The sequence below is a fragment of the Phaseolus vulgaris genome, chromosome 6 (assembly GCF_000499845.2).
Source record: "Phaseolus vulgaris cultivar G19833 chromosome 6, P. vulgaris v2.0, whole genome shotgun sequence".
In the NCBI taxonomy this organism is placed as follows: Eukaryota; Viridiplantae; Streptophyta; class Magnoliopsida; order Fabales; family Fabaceae; genus Phaseolus; species Phaseolus vulgaris.
The window spans coordinates 24,735,106-24,752,272 of record NC_023754.2 but is presented as its reverse complement, the minus strand read 5'-3'; the positions used below and the strand labels follow the sequence as shown (position 1 = coordinate 24,752,272).

General features: G+C 32.5%; 2 protein-coding genes across 2 annotated transcripts; one reads left to right on the top strand and one right to left on the bottom strand.

The window, feature by feature from the left end:
* Positions 1-1,556: 1,556 nt before the first annotated feature.
* LOC137832149 (transcriptional adapter ADA2b) lies at positions 1,557-6,775 on the top strand. The gene is made up of 13 exons (XM_068640171.1): positions 1,557-1,980; positions 2,245-2,300; positions 3,085-3,263; positions 3,506-3,571; positions 3,696-3,821; positions 3,911-3,986; positions 4,271-4,331; positions 4,408-4,466; positions 4,563-4,667; positions 4,889-5,111; positions 5,576-5,786; positions 5,942-6,214; positions 6,378-6,775. The coding sequence occupies exons 1-13, from the start codon at positions 1,928-1,930 to the stop codon at positions 6,570-6,572; spliced, it is 1,683 nt and encodes a 560-aa protein (XP_068496272.1). The 5' UTR covers positions 1,557-1,927; the 3' UTR covers positions 6,573-6,775.
* Positions 6,776-7,961: 1,186 nt separating this feature from the next.
* Positions 7,962-16,260, bottom strand: LOC137832148 (uncharacterized). The gene is made up of 8 exons (XM_068640170.1): positions 15,963-16,260; positions 15,800-15,841; positions 15,322-15,719; positions 11,174-11,268; positions 10,964-11,080; positions 9,458-10,273; positions 9,057-9,273; positions 7,962-8,935 (listed from the first exon to the last, which is right to left on the bottom strand). Exons 3-8 carry the CDS (start codon positions 15,611-15,613, stop codon positions 8,373-8,375), a joined length of 2,100 nt encoding a protein of 699 aa, XP_068496271.1. The 5' UTR covers positions 15,614-15,719; positions 15,800-15,841; positions 15,963-16,260; the 3' UTR covers positions 7,962-8,372.
* Positions 16,261-17,167: the final 907 nt, after the last annotated feature.

Here is a 17,167-nt window from a genome sequence, read left to right as displayed (position 1 = left end):
TCCATTTTATTTAAAGATATTTTCGTGTTTCATTTCAAGATCAAATACAAGATACAGTTCAAATTTGATATGGTAAAATAAGTGTTGCCTTAAAACTAAAGTAGTTTAATTGTAATCTGTACACTAGGTTTGAATTTTATTCTATTTATAACAAAATGTGAATTAGGCATATAAGAAAAAACATTTTCAAAAACATTTTTTGAATTTTAATAACTAGGTGATAGCAAATTATTAATGTTACTACTTACGGTAGTTCAAGTTTAACTTTGATATTTTTTCACTCTTAAAATTTACTGTATAAGTAATGACCTCTCTCTATATATATAAGTACATCTTAAATATATTATAAATGTATGACAATATTTTGAAACTAATATAAGTTTCCTTTAAACATATACCTATATTTCAAAAATATTATCTAAATCAAATGTACCATTTTAAATTTATTATACATGTAGAATAAGTTGCATTTTTATGAAATTTACACATATAGCAACAATTTATTTATAAAATATAGTCTAATATTTAATTATTTTCTGGTAACAAAACAATATTATTAAAAAGAGAATAATTTTTATTTTATTTTGTTTCATCGTGACATAAAAATAAAAACAAATTTCAAGAAGAGAAATTAACTCAAATCCACCATTTTTTATTTTCTTTTAAAAATAAATTAGTTGAAATTGACCATAAAAATGTTTTAGTCAAATTTATCTTTTAATTTATAGAATACGATATTGAAATCGAATTTAATTATTATATTTTGATAGATATATATATTTTAATATTTATGCATCCACTTAGTTTTCTATTATATTCTGTAATATATATATATATATATATATATATATATTATCAAGATAATAATATAAAATAAATTTTTGATTATTTAATTGATTGATTCGATTAAGATAGATTAGATGTATTCTACTTTAATGACCATAAAAATGTTTTAGTCAAATTTATCTTTTAATTTATAGAATATGATATTGAAATCGAATTTAATTATTATATTTTGATAGATATATGTATATTTTAATATTTATGCATCCACTTAGTTTTCTATTATATTCTGTAATATATATATATATATTATCAAGATAATAATATAAAATAAATTTTTGATTATTTAATTGATTGATTCGATTAAGATAGATTAGATGTATTCTACATTAATGACCATAAAAATGTTTTAGTCAAATTTATCTTTTAATTTATAGAATATGATATTGAAATCGAATTTAATTATTATATTTTGATAGATATATATATTTTAATATTTATGCATCCACTTAGTTTTCTATTATATTCTGTAATATATATATATATTATCAAGATAATAATATAAAATAAATTTTTGATTATTTAATTGATTGATTCGATTAAGATAGATTAGATGTATTCTACATTAATGATAAATATATAAATCTTATGAATTAAAAGTAAAAATAATTTTGGTTACAAAAGAATGTTATTACAATGATGTCACATTCACATATTTTCAAATCTTTTATTAATATATATATATTTAAAAGGGGCAATATTTATTATTATTTAAGTTAGATATAAATATATTAGTTGTAGTTGAAGCAGAATCCTCGTAGCTGAGTTCCGCACAGGCATCATCAAACTCAACTTGGTTTGACCCTTTGCAGCGCTAAAACATAATCTTTTGTTGCTGTTCTCTTCGACAATTTCCTCTCTCATTTTTTTTTCCACTGCTTTTTAGCGCCAAACAGAAAACCCACTTACAAATCCTCAGCGTCATCTTACAAGTTTCCATATTTATAAAAAATTCCTATCTCAATTGTAATCACAAAAATCTAGGGTTTTTATCTTAAAAAATTATAATTGTTGTCCCCTTTCTTCCATCGTGATCTTGTGCTTCAACGAACTTAAATTCGTTTAGGAGTTCTTGCGGAGAATCATGGGTCGTTCTCGTGGGAATTTTCATCACGCCGATGAGGATCCCAATCAGAGGTTTCTCTCTTTTAATTTATTTTCTTATCTTTTACCTGACTGTACTTAACTATTTTAATCCTTGGTCCAAATGCAATTTCCTTGTGAGAGAAAAGATGACAATTACAATTGAACCTTGATGTCTTCTTGAATGTGTATAACTGATCACAAATGCAGTAAAATGCTATGCTTATTTTACACTTTGATGCTCAACTAAACATTTCTTTGCTTCCTTTCCCTTTTCCCTTGTGTTTTATCTGTTTAATTGGTTTTTTGGCTCTGTAGATCAAGGAGAAAAAAGAATGCCGCTAGTGGAGAAAACTCTGAATCTGGAGCTGCAGGTAATTTTTGTGCACTATTCGGCTGTATCTGGATAAGTTTGATCCTTCAATGTACTATGAAATTATTGGGTTTATTTAAAAGGTGAGGTTCTCGGGGTTGTTTGATTGTGAAATACGTGAGAACACACCTATTTCTCTCCTCGTCGATATGCATGGAAATTGTCATCAGTGGGACTTAATTGATTGTATGTGCTATTTGTCCGTGAATATAGTTGTTAATTGGCTATGAAGAATTCATAATTATGATTGATCAGTTACAAATTCTTCATAACCTATTGATGTCATGTTGATTCATATAGCCTATCTCACTTATTAGGGTACAAATTTATTGTTGTAAATTGAGATAATCACAACTGTTTCCATGTATTTATTAGTACTACATTTTGACAATGGGTATATTATGATGTATTTAGGTTGAGCGCACTAGGTTTGTCACTACAGTGTATCACTGAAGGAACTTTTAAATTATGTTTTCAAAGTCCATCAAATACAAAGTCTTATTTCTCAATGCATGTGCTCAATAGTCTTTTGCTGAAGATTTTATGTATGTGTGACCTGAATTTCTTTTTCCATTTACAATAAAAGGAAACTAGAAGAAAGGTTGTGTTGTGATTTGGTGTGGTTCTTCTGGAAGGTTTGTGGAATGCCTGTTAGGTTAAAGAAACCAAACTAATTAATTTTCAGACATGAAAGAATATAGCTGTAGTAGTTACTTAGACATTAGATTACCTTGTTGATTTATGAATATTGATTTTTGATTTTTTTTGGTTTTCACATGAACTAGGCCAAGGAGCAGGTGAAGGGAAAAAGGCTCTGTACCACTGCAATTATTGTAATAAAGATATAACTGGAAAAATAAGAATTAAGTGCGCCATGTGCCCAGATTTTGACTTGTGTATAGAGTGCTTTTCTGTTGGAGCTGAGGTGACACCTCACAAAAGCAACCATCCTTACAGGGTTATGGTCAGTTACTGTTAATCTCCCCGTGTTTTTATTTAATGCTTTCTTAATTTAAGGATTTTTTATTACATAGAAAGTTGTGTGATTTTTTATTTCAGGATCACTCACTTAAGTCTCATTGGAGTTTTGTTCTGAAACTGTTTTGTTACCTTGTGTAAAGATGATTTAGATTTGTGAGAATTTATGTTTAAATGAATGTCCCAAGCTGTTTAAGAAAATTTTGTTATGTGATTCTATTTTGACAGGATAATTTGTCTTTCCCTCTTATTTGCCCAGACTGGAATGCAGATGATGAAATTTTGCTTCTTGAGGTACTTCAAATTTATTTCTTAGGAGTAATGATAACTGGTGGTTTGAAACTGTAAAACATGTATTCATAGAATATATCTCTTATTTATATCCTATCTTTTGAGCAATATATTTTTTTAATTTTAGGGAATTGAAATGTATGGCTTGGGAAACTGGACAGAAGTCGCCGAGCATGTTGGAACCAAAAACAAAGAATCATGCATAGAACACTATAAGAACATATACTTGAGCTCCCCATTCTTTCCTGTTCCGGTATGATTGGTCATCAAATGAAGCTGCAATGAATACTTTTTATTATTTTCACAGTGGTATTTTATATCCTGGTCTGTCTTATTTTCTAGGACATGTCTCATGTTGTTGGGAAAAACAGAAAAGAACTTCTTGCCATGGCAAAGGGGCAGGGTGAAGACAAGAAAGGTTTTTCTCGATCCATAACATTACATTCATTAACATCACTTGTATAGTATGTTTACCACTTCTACTTTACTTAAGTTTGTATGTTCAAGTAATAATACCTGGATGCTTGCAGCAAATTGTCTTAATGTTAATGTACCAAATGACTCTGATATTTCTATAAAATATTTTAGATAAAAGCAAAATAAATTCAAATCATATGTGGTTTTTGATTATTTTGCATGATTGATAGATTTTTGTGTTTTAGTGACATTTTCATATCTATTGGTCACTTGTGATTGACACAGGAATTTCCATGGGGGATCTTAGTTTAAAGGCAGAATCTCCCTTCTCTCCATCTAGAGCCAAGTAAGACTGTCATTTTTTTAAATGTTTCGTTCTTCATCTTTATAATATATTCTTTAATGTCTATTTGTTGATTTAGGGTTGAAGATTCACATAAAGCTGGCTCTACTAATCGTTTGTCTTCCAATCTGAATTCAGGTAAAGCAAAATAAGTTTACAGCTAATTAGTTAACCGTGCATTGACTTATCCATTATCGTATTCTTTGGATCCCTTATCTTGTTTATATATGGCAGAGTTAGATTCTGGTCCCTCAGGTAACACACACTCTGCAGCTGGTGCTAACCAAAAGGCATCTCATGCCAGGGGAAAAGGTGGTCCCGGAATCATTAAAATGGAAGGTATGCATCTTTATGTTTGGTTCTTAGTCATAATTGACTTTTTATAAATTTTAACCTTTTGAATTTCACTTCCATAGAAAAATTTAAAAACCAACATCTTGAAATAATACATTTTACTCTTATTCATATCTTTTTCTTCAGGTAGTTTAATTTTCTATCATTTTTTGAGGAAATTAATGACACTCTGATGTATTAAATTTCCTAGTCTCTATTATTGGCAGATTCTCAGATAGACAGAGATTTTGGAGGAAAGAAGCCAACTTCTTCAGGAAATGAAGGTCCTTCTTTAGTAGAATTGAGTGGTTACAATGCTAAAAGACAAGAATTCGATCCTGAATATGATAATGATGCTGAACAATTACTTGCTGAAATGGAGTTTAAGGATACCGATTCTGAGGAAGAGCGAGAGTTGAAACTTCGTGTATTGCGTTTATATTCAAAGAGGTGAATAACCAATTTAATTAATTTTTATGATTTTTTGTCTGAATTATTTATGGTCAACTATTATTTTATTAACATTATCTATGATAAATAGATACAATGCATGTATAGGATAACATGCCTGTTCGATCTGATGATAGACTTATTTTAAAAATCATAACATAATTGATACATAACAAACATGTATTTAAAAGTGTATACAAATTTTTAAAACATAATAAATATATGACTGTAATTGATTGGACAAATCCAAATTAAACTCACATTTCTTAGACATTATCAAAATAAAGAGTTATAAATCATTGTCATTATAAAATCTTTTTGTGCCTCATATGTTTTGATATTTGATTAATATGAATTGTTGATGTAGCCTAGAGTATTTGTATGGGATAGGAATTTGTGAAATAAATTGATGCATCAGTGCGTCAAAAGTTTGGATATAATTTTTTATTCTATAATGGTTGCAGGCTTGATGAAAGAAAGCGGAGGAAGGATTTCATACTTGAAAGAAATTTGTTATACCCAAATCCATTGGAGAAGGATTTAACACCCGAGGAGAAGGCAATATGTCGAAAATATGATATATTCATGCGCTTTCATTCTAAAGAAGATCACGATGAATTGCTTCGAACAATGCTCTTTGAGCATAGAAGTTGGAAAAAAATTCAAGAGCTTAAGGTTTGAAACATGACGTTAAATTACTATTTACATTCACATTTATTCTTTCTTTTGCTTTTTGTACCTTGGTAATAACATTTGTGGATAATAGAAAAACTTTTATCCAAATCATGCATTTAGGTTCTATCTCTCACTCTTAATACGTAATGCTACAGGAAGCCCGGATAGCTGGTTGTCGCAATTCGGCTGAAGCTGATAGATATATCTCATCCAAGAGAAAGAGGGAAGCTGAAGAAAATGTTCGAAGGACAAGGACAAAAGAAAGTGCTCAGGTTGGCCCTAGCAATCAGGGAATTCCAAATGCATTGACTTCTCCAGATTCAGCTGGTAAGGATACAAGTGCAAGACCTGCAGGACCTGCTACTTCTAGTTCTGTCAATGAGATGGATGTGATAGGATACTCTGGAGCAGATTTACTTTGTGAAGCTGTAAGTATGCCACACTGACAGGAATTGAGTTAATATAAATTCTAATAATTATCTAAGTTTATTAATATTTGTAAATGTTTTTAGCCAGTTTTTTCTTTTAAGTATTATAAATAATTCAGTTAATTAATTTTCTAAGATCTGTTTTGTATGTTCTTATTGGCAGGAGAAACGATTGTGCTGTGAGTTAAGATTGTCTCCAGCCATGTATCTAAAAATGCAAGAGCAACTGTCACTACAAATACTTGCTGGCACTGTCTCTGCAAAATCTGACGCTCATAAATTATTCAACAAGTTGGATGCCATAAAAATTGACAGAGTGTATGATATGCTCATTAAAAAGGGGATCGGTTTACCCTGAGACCTCTTTTGGTTGCTATGTGTAACTTGAAAATAGATTATTCTCTTGTAGTCTTCAATAATTGGAACATGATGATAGAAATTTTGCAGTGCTGTATTATGTTTTATGTAATAGACTGAGGTAGATCTAGTTTAAAGATGGACTATACACACAAGTGGATCATGATTCTATTTTATATTTGTTATGTTTCCTTCCCAACCCAACTGATTGCATTCCTAGGAGGTGCGGATGACATTAAGGTTACTGGAAAAAATTTATGTAAGTGTAAATTAAATTGATTTACTTCAAATTCTCAACTTCAACAGTTTTTACAGCTTGTTGCACATTTATCAATTATAATTGTTTAAATTTGTTACAAAAAATAATTGTATTAATTGAGTATAGGTTTAAATATAAATAATACTTTAATTTTCTAAATCAGGTATGATTACGAGAATGTGTATAAATAATTAAAATATTATTAATTTATTAGTGAAACTACTAAAATTATCTTCAATGCTCTTTTTTATTATTAATTTTGTTTTATTTGAAGATTTTTTTTCTGTTGCATAACTTTATTTTCTCTCAATTGTAGTGATTTATTTTATAACTATAAAGTTTATTTAGACATTCAAAGTATTTTTTATCTAATTATTATTATTTAAATTTTACATTTTTTTATTTGTGCAATTTTGTTCAAAGATGTATTTTATTTTAAGAAACACAAACTTAAATTTTATAGAATTTTTTATTTTATTTTAAATATGTGTAATTATATTTTTTCGTTAATATTTAATATCAAAAGAGAAGAAATGCTATTAGAATTTTTTTCAAAGGTCTAAAACAGAAAAATTCAGGACAAAGCCAAACATGTTGTTCGAGATTTTTTTCTGTGAAATTGACTAAGGACTTTTAGATCTTCTCATTATTAAGAAAATTGTGGCTTATAAAATATTTGAAGTGCCATGGATTGAAGGACTCCCCATCTAATGCCGATTGATGTTTCCATTTATCAAATCAATACCCACTCAATAGGGTAACTTGTCACAGTAAAAGAGTTGACCTAATCATTGAAGTTTTAATTAGATTAACTTGTAATATTAAGAGTTTGAATTATTTTAAATATATAACCTAACTAGTATTATTTACCAGGTGATTAATAGCAAGTGAGAAGAATCCATTAAGACTATAAAGTATCTGAGTGAATAAAATAAAATAAAAATAAAAACTAAACAAGAAAAACTTGTAAATCTTGAAGTGATCGAGTTACAAGTTTTGTAATTAATTAAAAGTCACCTTGATCCGAAATAGTTTGAGTTGAACCAAGAACATACACCTATTTCCTCTTTTTATCAGAAAAAATGAACTTTGTTTAAGAAATAAAATTCCTTCTTGGAAGATAAACATACATTTTGATTAAACTATTCAACATTAGATATAGAAGAGTCTTGACATGACAGATTTTGTAATTCTGTAATCTTGTAAGATTCATGGTCAAAAGCCAAAACTATCGAAAACCATTACAAACTTTACTCATGGGCTAACTCTATAATATGCAGTTTCAAATTATATGTGCAGTTGCGCATCTACCAGCCACATGACCTAATATGGAGCCTATAGAAGTTTTGATCTCATGAACCCAAAAACATAAGCTATAATACTATACACTACAATTATCTTAAGTCAGAAACTTGAAAACCATTATCCTCTGCATATGTAACTACCTCAGGGCTTCATATGGTTTTATATACAAGCTCATTCCACCTTCAGGTTAAATCAGGAGAGAAAAAAATTCCCCATTTAGCTTCTATCATATATTCATCATGCAACTTGTATTGCTTCTGCTGCATCAATTTTTGGTTCACAACAATCAAAATTTTCTTCACTGGCCTCGTCATTGTCAACATCATCACCATTGACATTATCATCACCCTCAGTGTCATCATCACTGTCTCTACAAGAGTTATTATCCTTGTGTTCATTTAAGGCCAGAAGTGTCTTCACAGCCTTGTCAGCTTCATCATCACAGCCACCACCAGAGTTGTTATCCTTGTCCTCGTGAATGGCATATAGTGGCTCCCTCAGAGTTATTCCCTTCATATTTTCCGGATCAACAGGGATTTCCAAACCAAACGATTCTGACTCAACCTTCTTAGCAACTTCAACTTTGGGAATTGATGATGATTTACTTTCTAAAGCAGAGCAATCAGACAAAGATCCATCTACCACTGCAGAATTAGCTGACATCCCGATGCTGGACCTGACATTTGAAGTTAAATAACTGCAAATGTCAGCCTTTCCTCGTATATCAATCCATCTGTTATTGATCCAGTCTCGGGAAATCCGAATGTTCTTCTGCTCAACCTTTAGGAACCTCTCTTCACCTAGAAAATCATAATTACAAATTGTCAGATATGAAACCCAAACAAAACATGATTCACAAACTCAATCTATGGGCCAGTAAACTATATAACAATAATTAAAGAGAAAGAATGTGTATCCTACCAGGGGTATAAACTTGCAGGATTCCATCTCCACTGACATTAACTGCAGTTACGACACCTTCCCACCATCCATCACACCACCAGGCATCCACTGCTGCTCCAATCTCAAAAATACGACCTGAATTGTATTCAGGAGGGCATGGCCTGACTGTTAAGCGGCCTGAACATCGCATACCCAATTTATCAGTAGCTGCCACTCTAGATGCAGGGACCCATTCCTACAAAGTGTTAACAACCGGGCTGAGAACCATATACTCTTCCCTAGCTTCATGGCTCAATAGACAATTTTTTATATGGTTGGACTTCGTTGTCAAAAAATTACTACAAACATAATTTCAGCAATGTTGAGATATGATAGATAGATAGAAAAATAAATAGAAGAAAAGACAAGCCATTGCATACCTCTAGGTTCTGTGGTCCCTCTATATCAACCAAATTATCATACTGGACCTTCAGCAGCCTTGGAGACACACTCAAGATTTTACATCTAAACCAGCATCCTCTAATGCCACTATCTTGACAAAGAACCTCTATCTTAGCACCAACCTGAAAAGACAGTTTAGGCTTTGGTCCAATAACCTTTATACCCACTGTTTTTCTTGATAGTTTTAATTTTAAACTAGGATATTGTAGTCCACATTTTGTCATTTCATTGGTAGGAGCATAGACTTGCAGACCAGAAAAACCCTTCTCAAATATTTGATCCTTAGAACTTCTAATCCTCTTATTGATGGACCTTAAAGGATCATCTTGAGTGAAGTTCTCATCATCATCATCTGTGTGTGACTTTTCACACTTTGTCTTTCTCTTGGAGAGAATAGGACTATTTAAACAAGAAAGAACAGGCTGGTTACTATATCCACGCAACTTTGTAAGTGTGAAGGGCTTAAGCCTATTGTTTTTAAACTGCCTAAAGCATGTATGTATCTCAGATAAAGAGGTATGAGGCACAGCAGCCAGGTATTTCTCATAATGCTTAGGAGTCAAAACAGTCGCAGGACCATTGACGCACTCAGCACTGATCACCTGAACATGAGGTGTGATGAAAACCTCTCCCTCTTGCAGATTCAGCTGTGGAATCACCTGCTTAACTTCCTGACCATGATGAAACCAACGTACCTTCACCTTTTTTTGTCTTTTCTTGTCTTCATACATATCTTCCAAGTAACCAAGATAGTGGTTTTCTTCTTCAGCCATAATGTATACAAATGAATGAACCTAAAATTTAGAAAAAATATCTTGAGAATCATAAAAATTAAACACCTTCCAAAAACAGAAAAAGTAGATAGTACCAAGAAAGTGGGTGATAAGCACCCAATAACTTGGGGAACCCAACCTCATAGACTATCCTAAGGAGAACCCAAACACTTAATACTCGGTCACACATCCCATATTACTCTATGTGATATCTTGAAAATCATGAAAATTAAACCCCTTCCAAAAACACAAAAAGTATATGGTACCAAGAAAGTGGGTGATAAGCACTTGGGGAACCCACCCTCAAATGCTGCTATCTGTAAAGGAGAATCCAAACACTTAAATAGCTCATCAAACATCCCATATTAATCGATGTGAGACTTACACACCCCCATAATACCCAAGTCACCGTCCCTAAAATCCAAAATCTTGACTTTCATTCTACGATATTTTACTTGACGACACTTCACTCAACTCCTTGTTGGTTCTGACAACCAACTTTGATACTGTTTCATAAGCACTCAAACACTTAGGAAACCCATCCTCAAAAGTTAGCTATTTTTCAAGGGGTGGGGGGAAATCAAACACTTATATATCCCAGCGAACAGCACATACTACTTGATATGAGAGTTAGGCACCTCTTGAACAACACATACCTTTATTAGTGAGGAAAAAATTGAGATATAATGAAAATCAAAATATTTTTCTCACATTTATGGTTGTTCCATTCCTGCAAAACCCTGAGTAGTGCTTCAGCTGTTTAGCACAAAACCAAGTAATGCCTGACCATTCAATATCCGAACTTTGGAATTTTAGTTTCCTAGAAATCTGCAGTACAATAAACAAATGCATGGTTAAGTAATTGCATAAAGATAGAAGGGAAAATATAGAGATGAATTTAATTGGTTGTCATTTCCTTACCATTTTATCGGGTAAAATTCTATTACTGACATTAATTCCAGGCATTAAAATCTTGAGAGATTCATCAGCTTGTACTAAATCATCCAATTGTACACCTGTGACAGAAAGATTATGGTTGCATAAAATGCCTTCTTTCCATAACTACAGAAAATCAGCTAAAAAGAAAGAAAAATAAGGACAAGACCAACAACAAAAGTATCAAATAGATTAGAGAAAGGAGATTCATCTAGAAAAACCAGTAATTAGTTTAGCATAAAAAGGACATAAAGCATTTTATTTGGAATAAGAGATCACATAACCACATTAAGAGTGTTCAGATTGCCATTTAAAGCTTGTTAAACAGACAAGCACACTTTCCAGTGTTGAAAACAGAGAAGGAAGATTTGTCTCATTGATGAAAGTTAAGTTGAACATAACTGTTAGAGAAACACATTCTAAGATGGTGGCAGCCAACTCAATTCAGTTGAATTTTAGGTCATCTTCGGTTCCTTTTTGCAAAATATCGATAGAAATTATTATTTAGCCATGGAAAAAATGTTCTTAAAATTGATTCAAGAAACAATTGACATCAATAAACTACCTAACTCAATACCATAATTGTCTTCATGGTAACGCATAAAACCAAAAAAACACTTACCAATTGGTCAATGGATACGTTATCAAATCTTTCTTGGCATGAAAAATTAATATAGGCTAGGCAGACTTCAAAATGAAAAGAGGAATAATGTAGGGTGAGACATCGAGATTTTAAGTACCACATTTAGTAGTTTATTCTTGTCAATGAGGGACTCACATTGCTACCCATTATGAAAACTAACATGCACAGTGATTTTCACCTTATTGACACTTACCCGATGATAGCCCTTTTCCCTTTGATAACTTCACTCACATATCAGCATTTGATTTCACCTTAATACAGATAATAGGATCAATTAGATTGATTCTATTCTATATTTATGTTAGAAGCCGAAAATGGGGTAACTAAATATTTTGTATTTTTCTCCTATATAAATTCAATAGTTGTGTTGTGGTCTGAACACAAAGAATTCATCATATGCCTTCTCCATTTATCTCTTCTCAACATGGTATCAAGTTCCTAACGAGAAGGGAACCCTAATTCGTACTTTTCTCTAGTCTCATTGCTCATAAATGTAAATTTTTATAGCTCATGTATGATTTTCGATTTTTGTCCTTTTTTTCCGTTGTTTTTCGTTGTTCACCATTGAAGACCTTTTGGCGAGCATTTTGTGGTTGAAGACCACCACCACTATAATTGCTTTGCAATGGCTCTCTGAGCGTTTATTTCTCTCTCTAATATTCGATAGTCATTGTGCTATGTGAGTAATTGTTGCACACTCTAACACTTTTTTGCTCTTCGGAATTCATTGTGTCCTTCAAGCTTGGTCTTCGACAACCATTGCGCTCTCCAAACAATTTTTGCTAGCAACTGTCGTGTCCCCTGGGTTTTATTTGCTCTCCTACAATCACAACATCCTTTTACCTCTGATGTGACTATAATTGGAGTTGTCCTTTTTTGGAAACCATTAGTTGACCTGTCTGCTACCATTTCAATCTTATTTCTACTTCTTTTTTATAGAGATCTTATACATTAGAGATAGATCAAATTAAATACTATAAAAAATGGTGCAAACCCCACCTTCCAAATTGGTTATGTAGGATTAAGTTAGGCCTAAATCCATTATTTAGAATGGTACCAAAGTCTATCCTAACAAGATTTGTTGGATCTATCATGTCAAGTTTGAGATTTGCAATCTTCGACATGAAGGCATGTGTGAGAGATCCCACATTAACTAAAGATATGATTGAATTATTATAGTTTATAGATAGTTGCAAACCTCATTTTACAACTATTTTGTGAGATTGAGTTAGGCCAAAATCCTCTTTCTAAGATCTTCCAATCAATTCTATCTTCAATATCTTAAAAAATGATGAAGCAACAATGACTTCTTAATTTTAAATAATTTTTCTTTATTTTCAGCATATATACTACTATAGTATAAGTTTATGCCTGGTGTTTAAGATCAAAATAGTGGTCATCTAAAATCCTAATTCTTTTATTATTATAAGCTATATCTTCCTCAATCTGTCACAACTCACAAGGTTCATGTTTTCTTTTTTCTGCCTTGCTTCATAATGGAAGAAAACAATGATGTGATGTAACTTGCTCTTCCACTCAATCTTCATAAAATATCATTCAAGCCGTAAGGCCAGATTAAGTCTCTAAAACAATGTTGTTTCTAACCATAAGTGCAACTATAATGTAATATCATAAATGTAATAATTACAATACCTGATAACTCTTTTGCAAGAAAGGAAGGAGAATGATCATTTGATTGCTTTTGTATTAATTACATAAGCAAAATGACAGACGGCGACAAACTAGAATAACAAACCAATCACGACTACTCTCACATTTATTCACTCAACATGGAAACAACAATGACAGATGTTAACACGGTTATTATTAGTCATCCTTAGCAACTTAATAGGAAAAAACAACATATAAATTCCATTAAATTTGCATTTAAGTAATACAAATGAAATATTTGACCTGGCAGTCAAAGTTATTTTAAAATAAACCAATTTACTCAATTTGAACAAATCATAAAAAATATCTGATTTCCAAAATAAATTCACCTATTATTGTGATCCTCAATAAATCCAAAGAAAACATCCAACAAATAAGGCGTGTAAATAACATTTATGTAAGTGGTCATGCAAGGGAAGAATAACAGGAGTTGACCAAATTCCTTGAAAATATAAACTTACAGAAAGTGAATTTTCTAGAGAAAAAATACAGGACAAGCAGTTATAGGTGACAAGTAATGACGACCAAGCCTTATCCCATTAGGTGCCAATAAAAATCTTCGTGTTCAAATTCCATGAGCCAAAAACCATACACAGTAACTTCCAGCACACGCATCCACAATCAACAGTGAGCCAGTCGACGTGGCCATGCAAGCAAGAATACATAACCTATATAACTCGGAGCATAGATTTATTTGACCAAATTCATAGATAAACTAACAGGAAGCATAGTTGTACGATTAGTCAGAACAAGCCTTGTAGCTTTTCAGTGTCAATACAAGACACTGATAAATTCATAACTGACAACTAAAAACAACCAAGTTATTTATTGATTAATCAAGAATAACTTTTGTCGCATTCTGGTGTCAGTGCAAGACATCAGTTTATGGTTTATGAACTACGACAACTAACAACAACCAAGGCAGTATACAATTAATCAGCACAGTGTAGCACAGGCTTTACCAAATTCCTTTAATAGATTAACTCATGATGCGGCGTTGCACGAATCAGAACAAGTCTTGTAGCTTTTCAGCATCGATACAAGACACTAGTATATCTATAATCTATAACTCAAAAGAACCAAGCTATTTCTTCATTAATCAAAACAAGTTTTTGTCGCATTCTGGTGTCTGTGCAAGACACATGTTTATGAAACTGCTATAACTAACAACAACCAAGCCATTATGCAATTAATCAGCACAATATAGCACAAGTTTTACCAAATTCCTTTAATAGATTAACTCATGATATAAAGTTGCGCAAAACAGAATAAGCCTCGTGGCTGCGTTGATACAAAATACTTGTTTTATAACTGATAACTGAATACAACCAAGCTATTTCTTGATTAATCAGAACAAGTTTTGTCGCTTTCTAGTATCGGTACAAGACACCAGTTTATGACCTACTACAACTAACAACAACCAAGCCACCATGCAATTAATCAGCACGAGTCTTATAGCTTTCAGGCGTTAGTGCATGACGAATAGTTTACTACCAACAACCAAGCCTGCCATCAGACTGGGAAGGTTTCAAACTGCAGTAACAGTTAATATTGCAGAAAATTCCAAACAAATGCAGCCCCAAATGCTGTCATGGTGTTCCCAAAAACCTTATTGTTGTAGCTGAAATAACAAACAACAATCACAAACCATTTTTTTCAAAACATTAGGGGGACAACAAAACAAACAATCTCCATGGTAAAATTCCACAGGACAAAAAATCAAACACACAGTGGTAAGTAACATTCAGCATATGCTTTCACAATGACATTTCATAAAACCAAACAGATCACCCCAGAACAGTCTCAAGAGCCAAACTACCTGCATGGTGTGACCGGGAGACCAAACAAGTAAGCCAATCAACAACCTCTCGCCTCGCCCTCCATTTGCAAGCATTGATGGGCTGAGTGGATCCATAGGCCTGCAAGAAATGGTCAGGGACAACATACATCATGTGTCTCACACTCCTCTCGGTCCCCACAACCGCCAGCACTGAATTCCCCAACGCATCCTTCAAATAGAAGTGAATCACTCGGTTACCACGCTCCTGGCATATCACCTGCTCCTCCCAAGCCACAAAAACACTCCCACCACCTACCTCCCCACCAGACATTCTCAAACCTACCACGGCTAGTTCCTCTGCCAACGCAAATTGGACTAGGAAAAACCCTAACACAAAACACCACCTCCTAACTCATACCATTCCACATCACCAACACCTGCAAACAATCATCAATTCAAAAAAAAAAAACTACCACAAATGAAAAGGGATCAAGTTCTTGAGAGAGTGAAACGTCACCGCGAGAATAGAAGAGAGAGAGACAGCGTAGTGAGAGGTGCACTGAAAATGAAGTCAAACAATGCCCAGCAAAACGAGGGAAAGGGAGAAAAAAACACAAATGTTAAAGCGCATTCAAGGGACTGTGCAATAACTAGGAGTGTGACGAGGTTTGTGTGTTTACGTGTGTATGTGACGAAGGTCTTGGTGGGTGGGGCCAGGTGGGTTCACTGGAGGGGTGAGTGAGAGTACCCAGAGAGAAAACAAAACAAAAACAAAAAAAGAAAAGGCTTTAAACTCTTGGGGAGGGGTTAGAGTATATGGTTGGGTCCCTTTTAATGGGAGAAAAAATGGGTGATGGAGCAGAGAAAGAGAGAGACAGGGTTGAAGCTGCTCTGCTGCTGCTGCTGCTACCGAGTGACCTTTCTCTTCTCTTCTTCTGTTTCTGTGCCATGTGTTGTGAATCAATGGGAGGGGAAGACAAAGAAGGAAGAGAAGAACTCAGAGGGTATTATGGGAATTGTGGTTGGTTTTTTTCCAAGAGGGATATTCCAGTGTTTCAACTATATTGTACTCCCCGACACGTGGCATTTCTATTTGACCACCTTCTCTCCCTCCATCACGCCCATGCTGTTGCTTGTAGTTGTGTCCTATCTATACGACCGTTACGCTAATAAATTTGGTTCTGTTTTCTCACTGTCAAAGTTTTTATCTTAATTTTCTCTTTTCCGTGTTACTGTGATTTTCTAAGGTAGGTCACTCCTATTCAGAGAATAAATGGTTGTAGTCACTTTGTTAAATAGTAACTGTTCTTGTTAAATACAATATTATTTATTTGTAAGATTTTTCATAAGATTCATGTTTATATAAAAAAAAATCTATTTGAATGGGTTAATATTATAGCAACACATTCTTTATCATTATTAGTCAGAGTTTATTGAAAATTATAATCTTTTGTAGCCCTTGTTCTTTGTTTGATGGATATTTTTTAATATTTAACAGTAGTGTAGTATATATTTTGTTTAAATTGTTTAAAAAATAGATGTGTATGTGTATGTGTTGTATTGTGTGGTTGATTATAGAAAATCATATGCATTAACTTTTGTTTGGAATTCATATGGTAGCATATACAAAGAGAGTATATACACTTGTTAGTTAATTAACACAGAATAAACAAAAATAATACAAATACTTTAAAATAAATATAGGTATTTTTATGTATGAAAATTTTCAAAATATGATGGTAAAATCTCAACATTTTAAAAAAAATTACACAGCTAGTTGACATTTACTGGACTGATAGAAAATAATTAAACATAACTTATATTTTCTTTATCTGTAGTGGTAGAATTCAAACTTAGAAATCGCCAAAATAGATTTTTTTTAGCC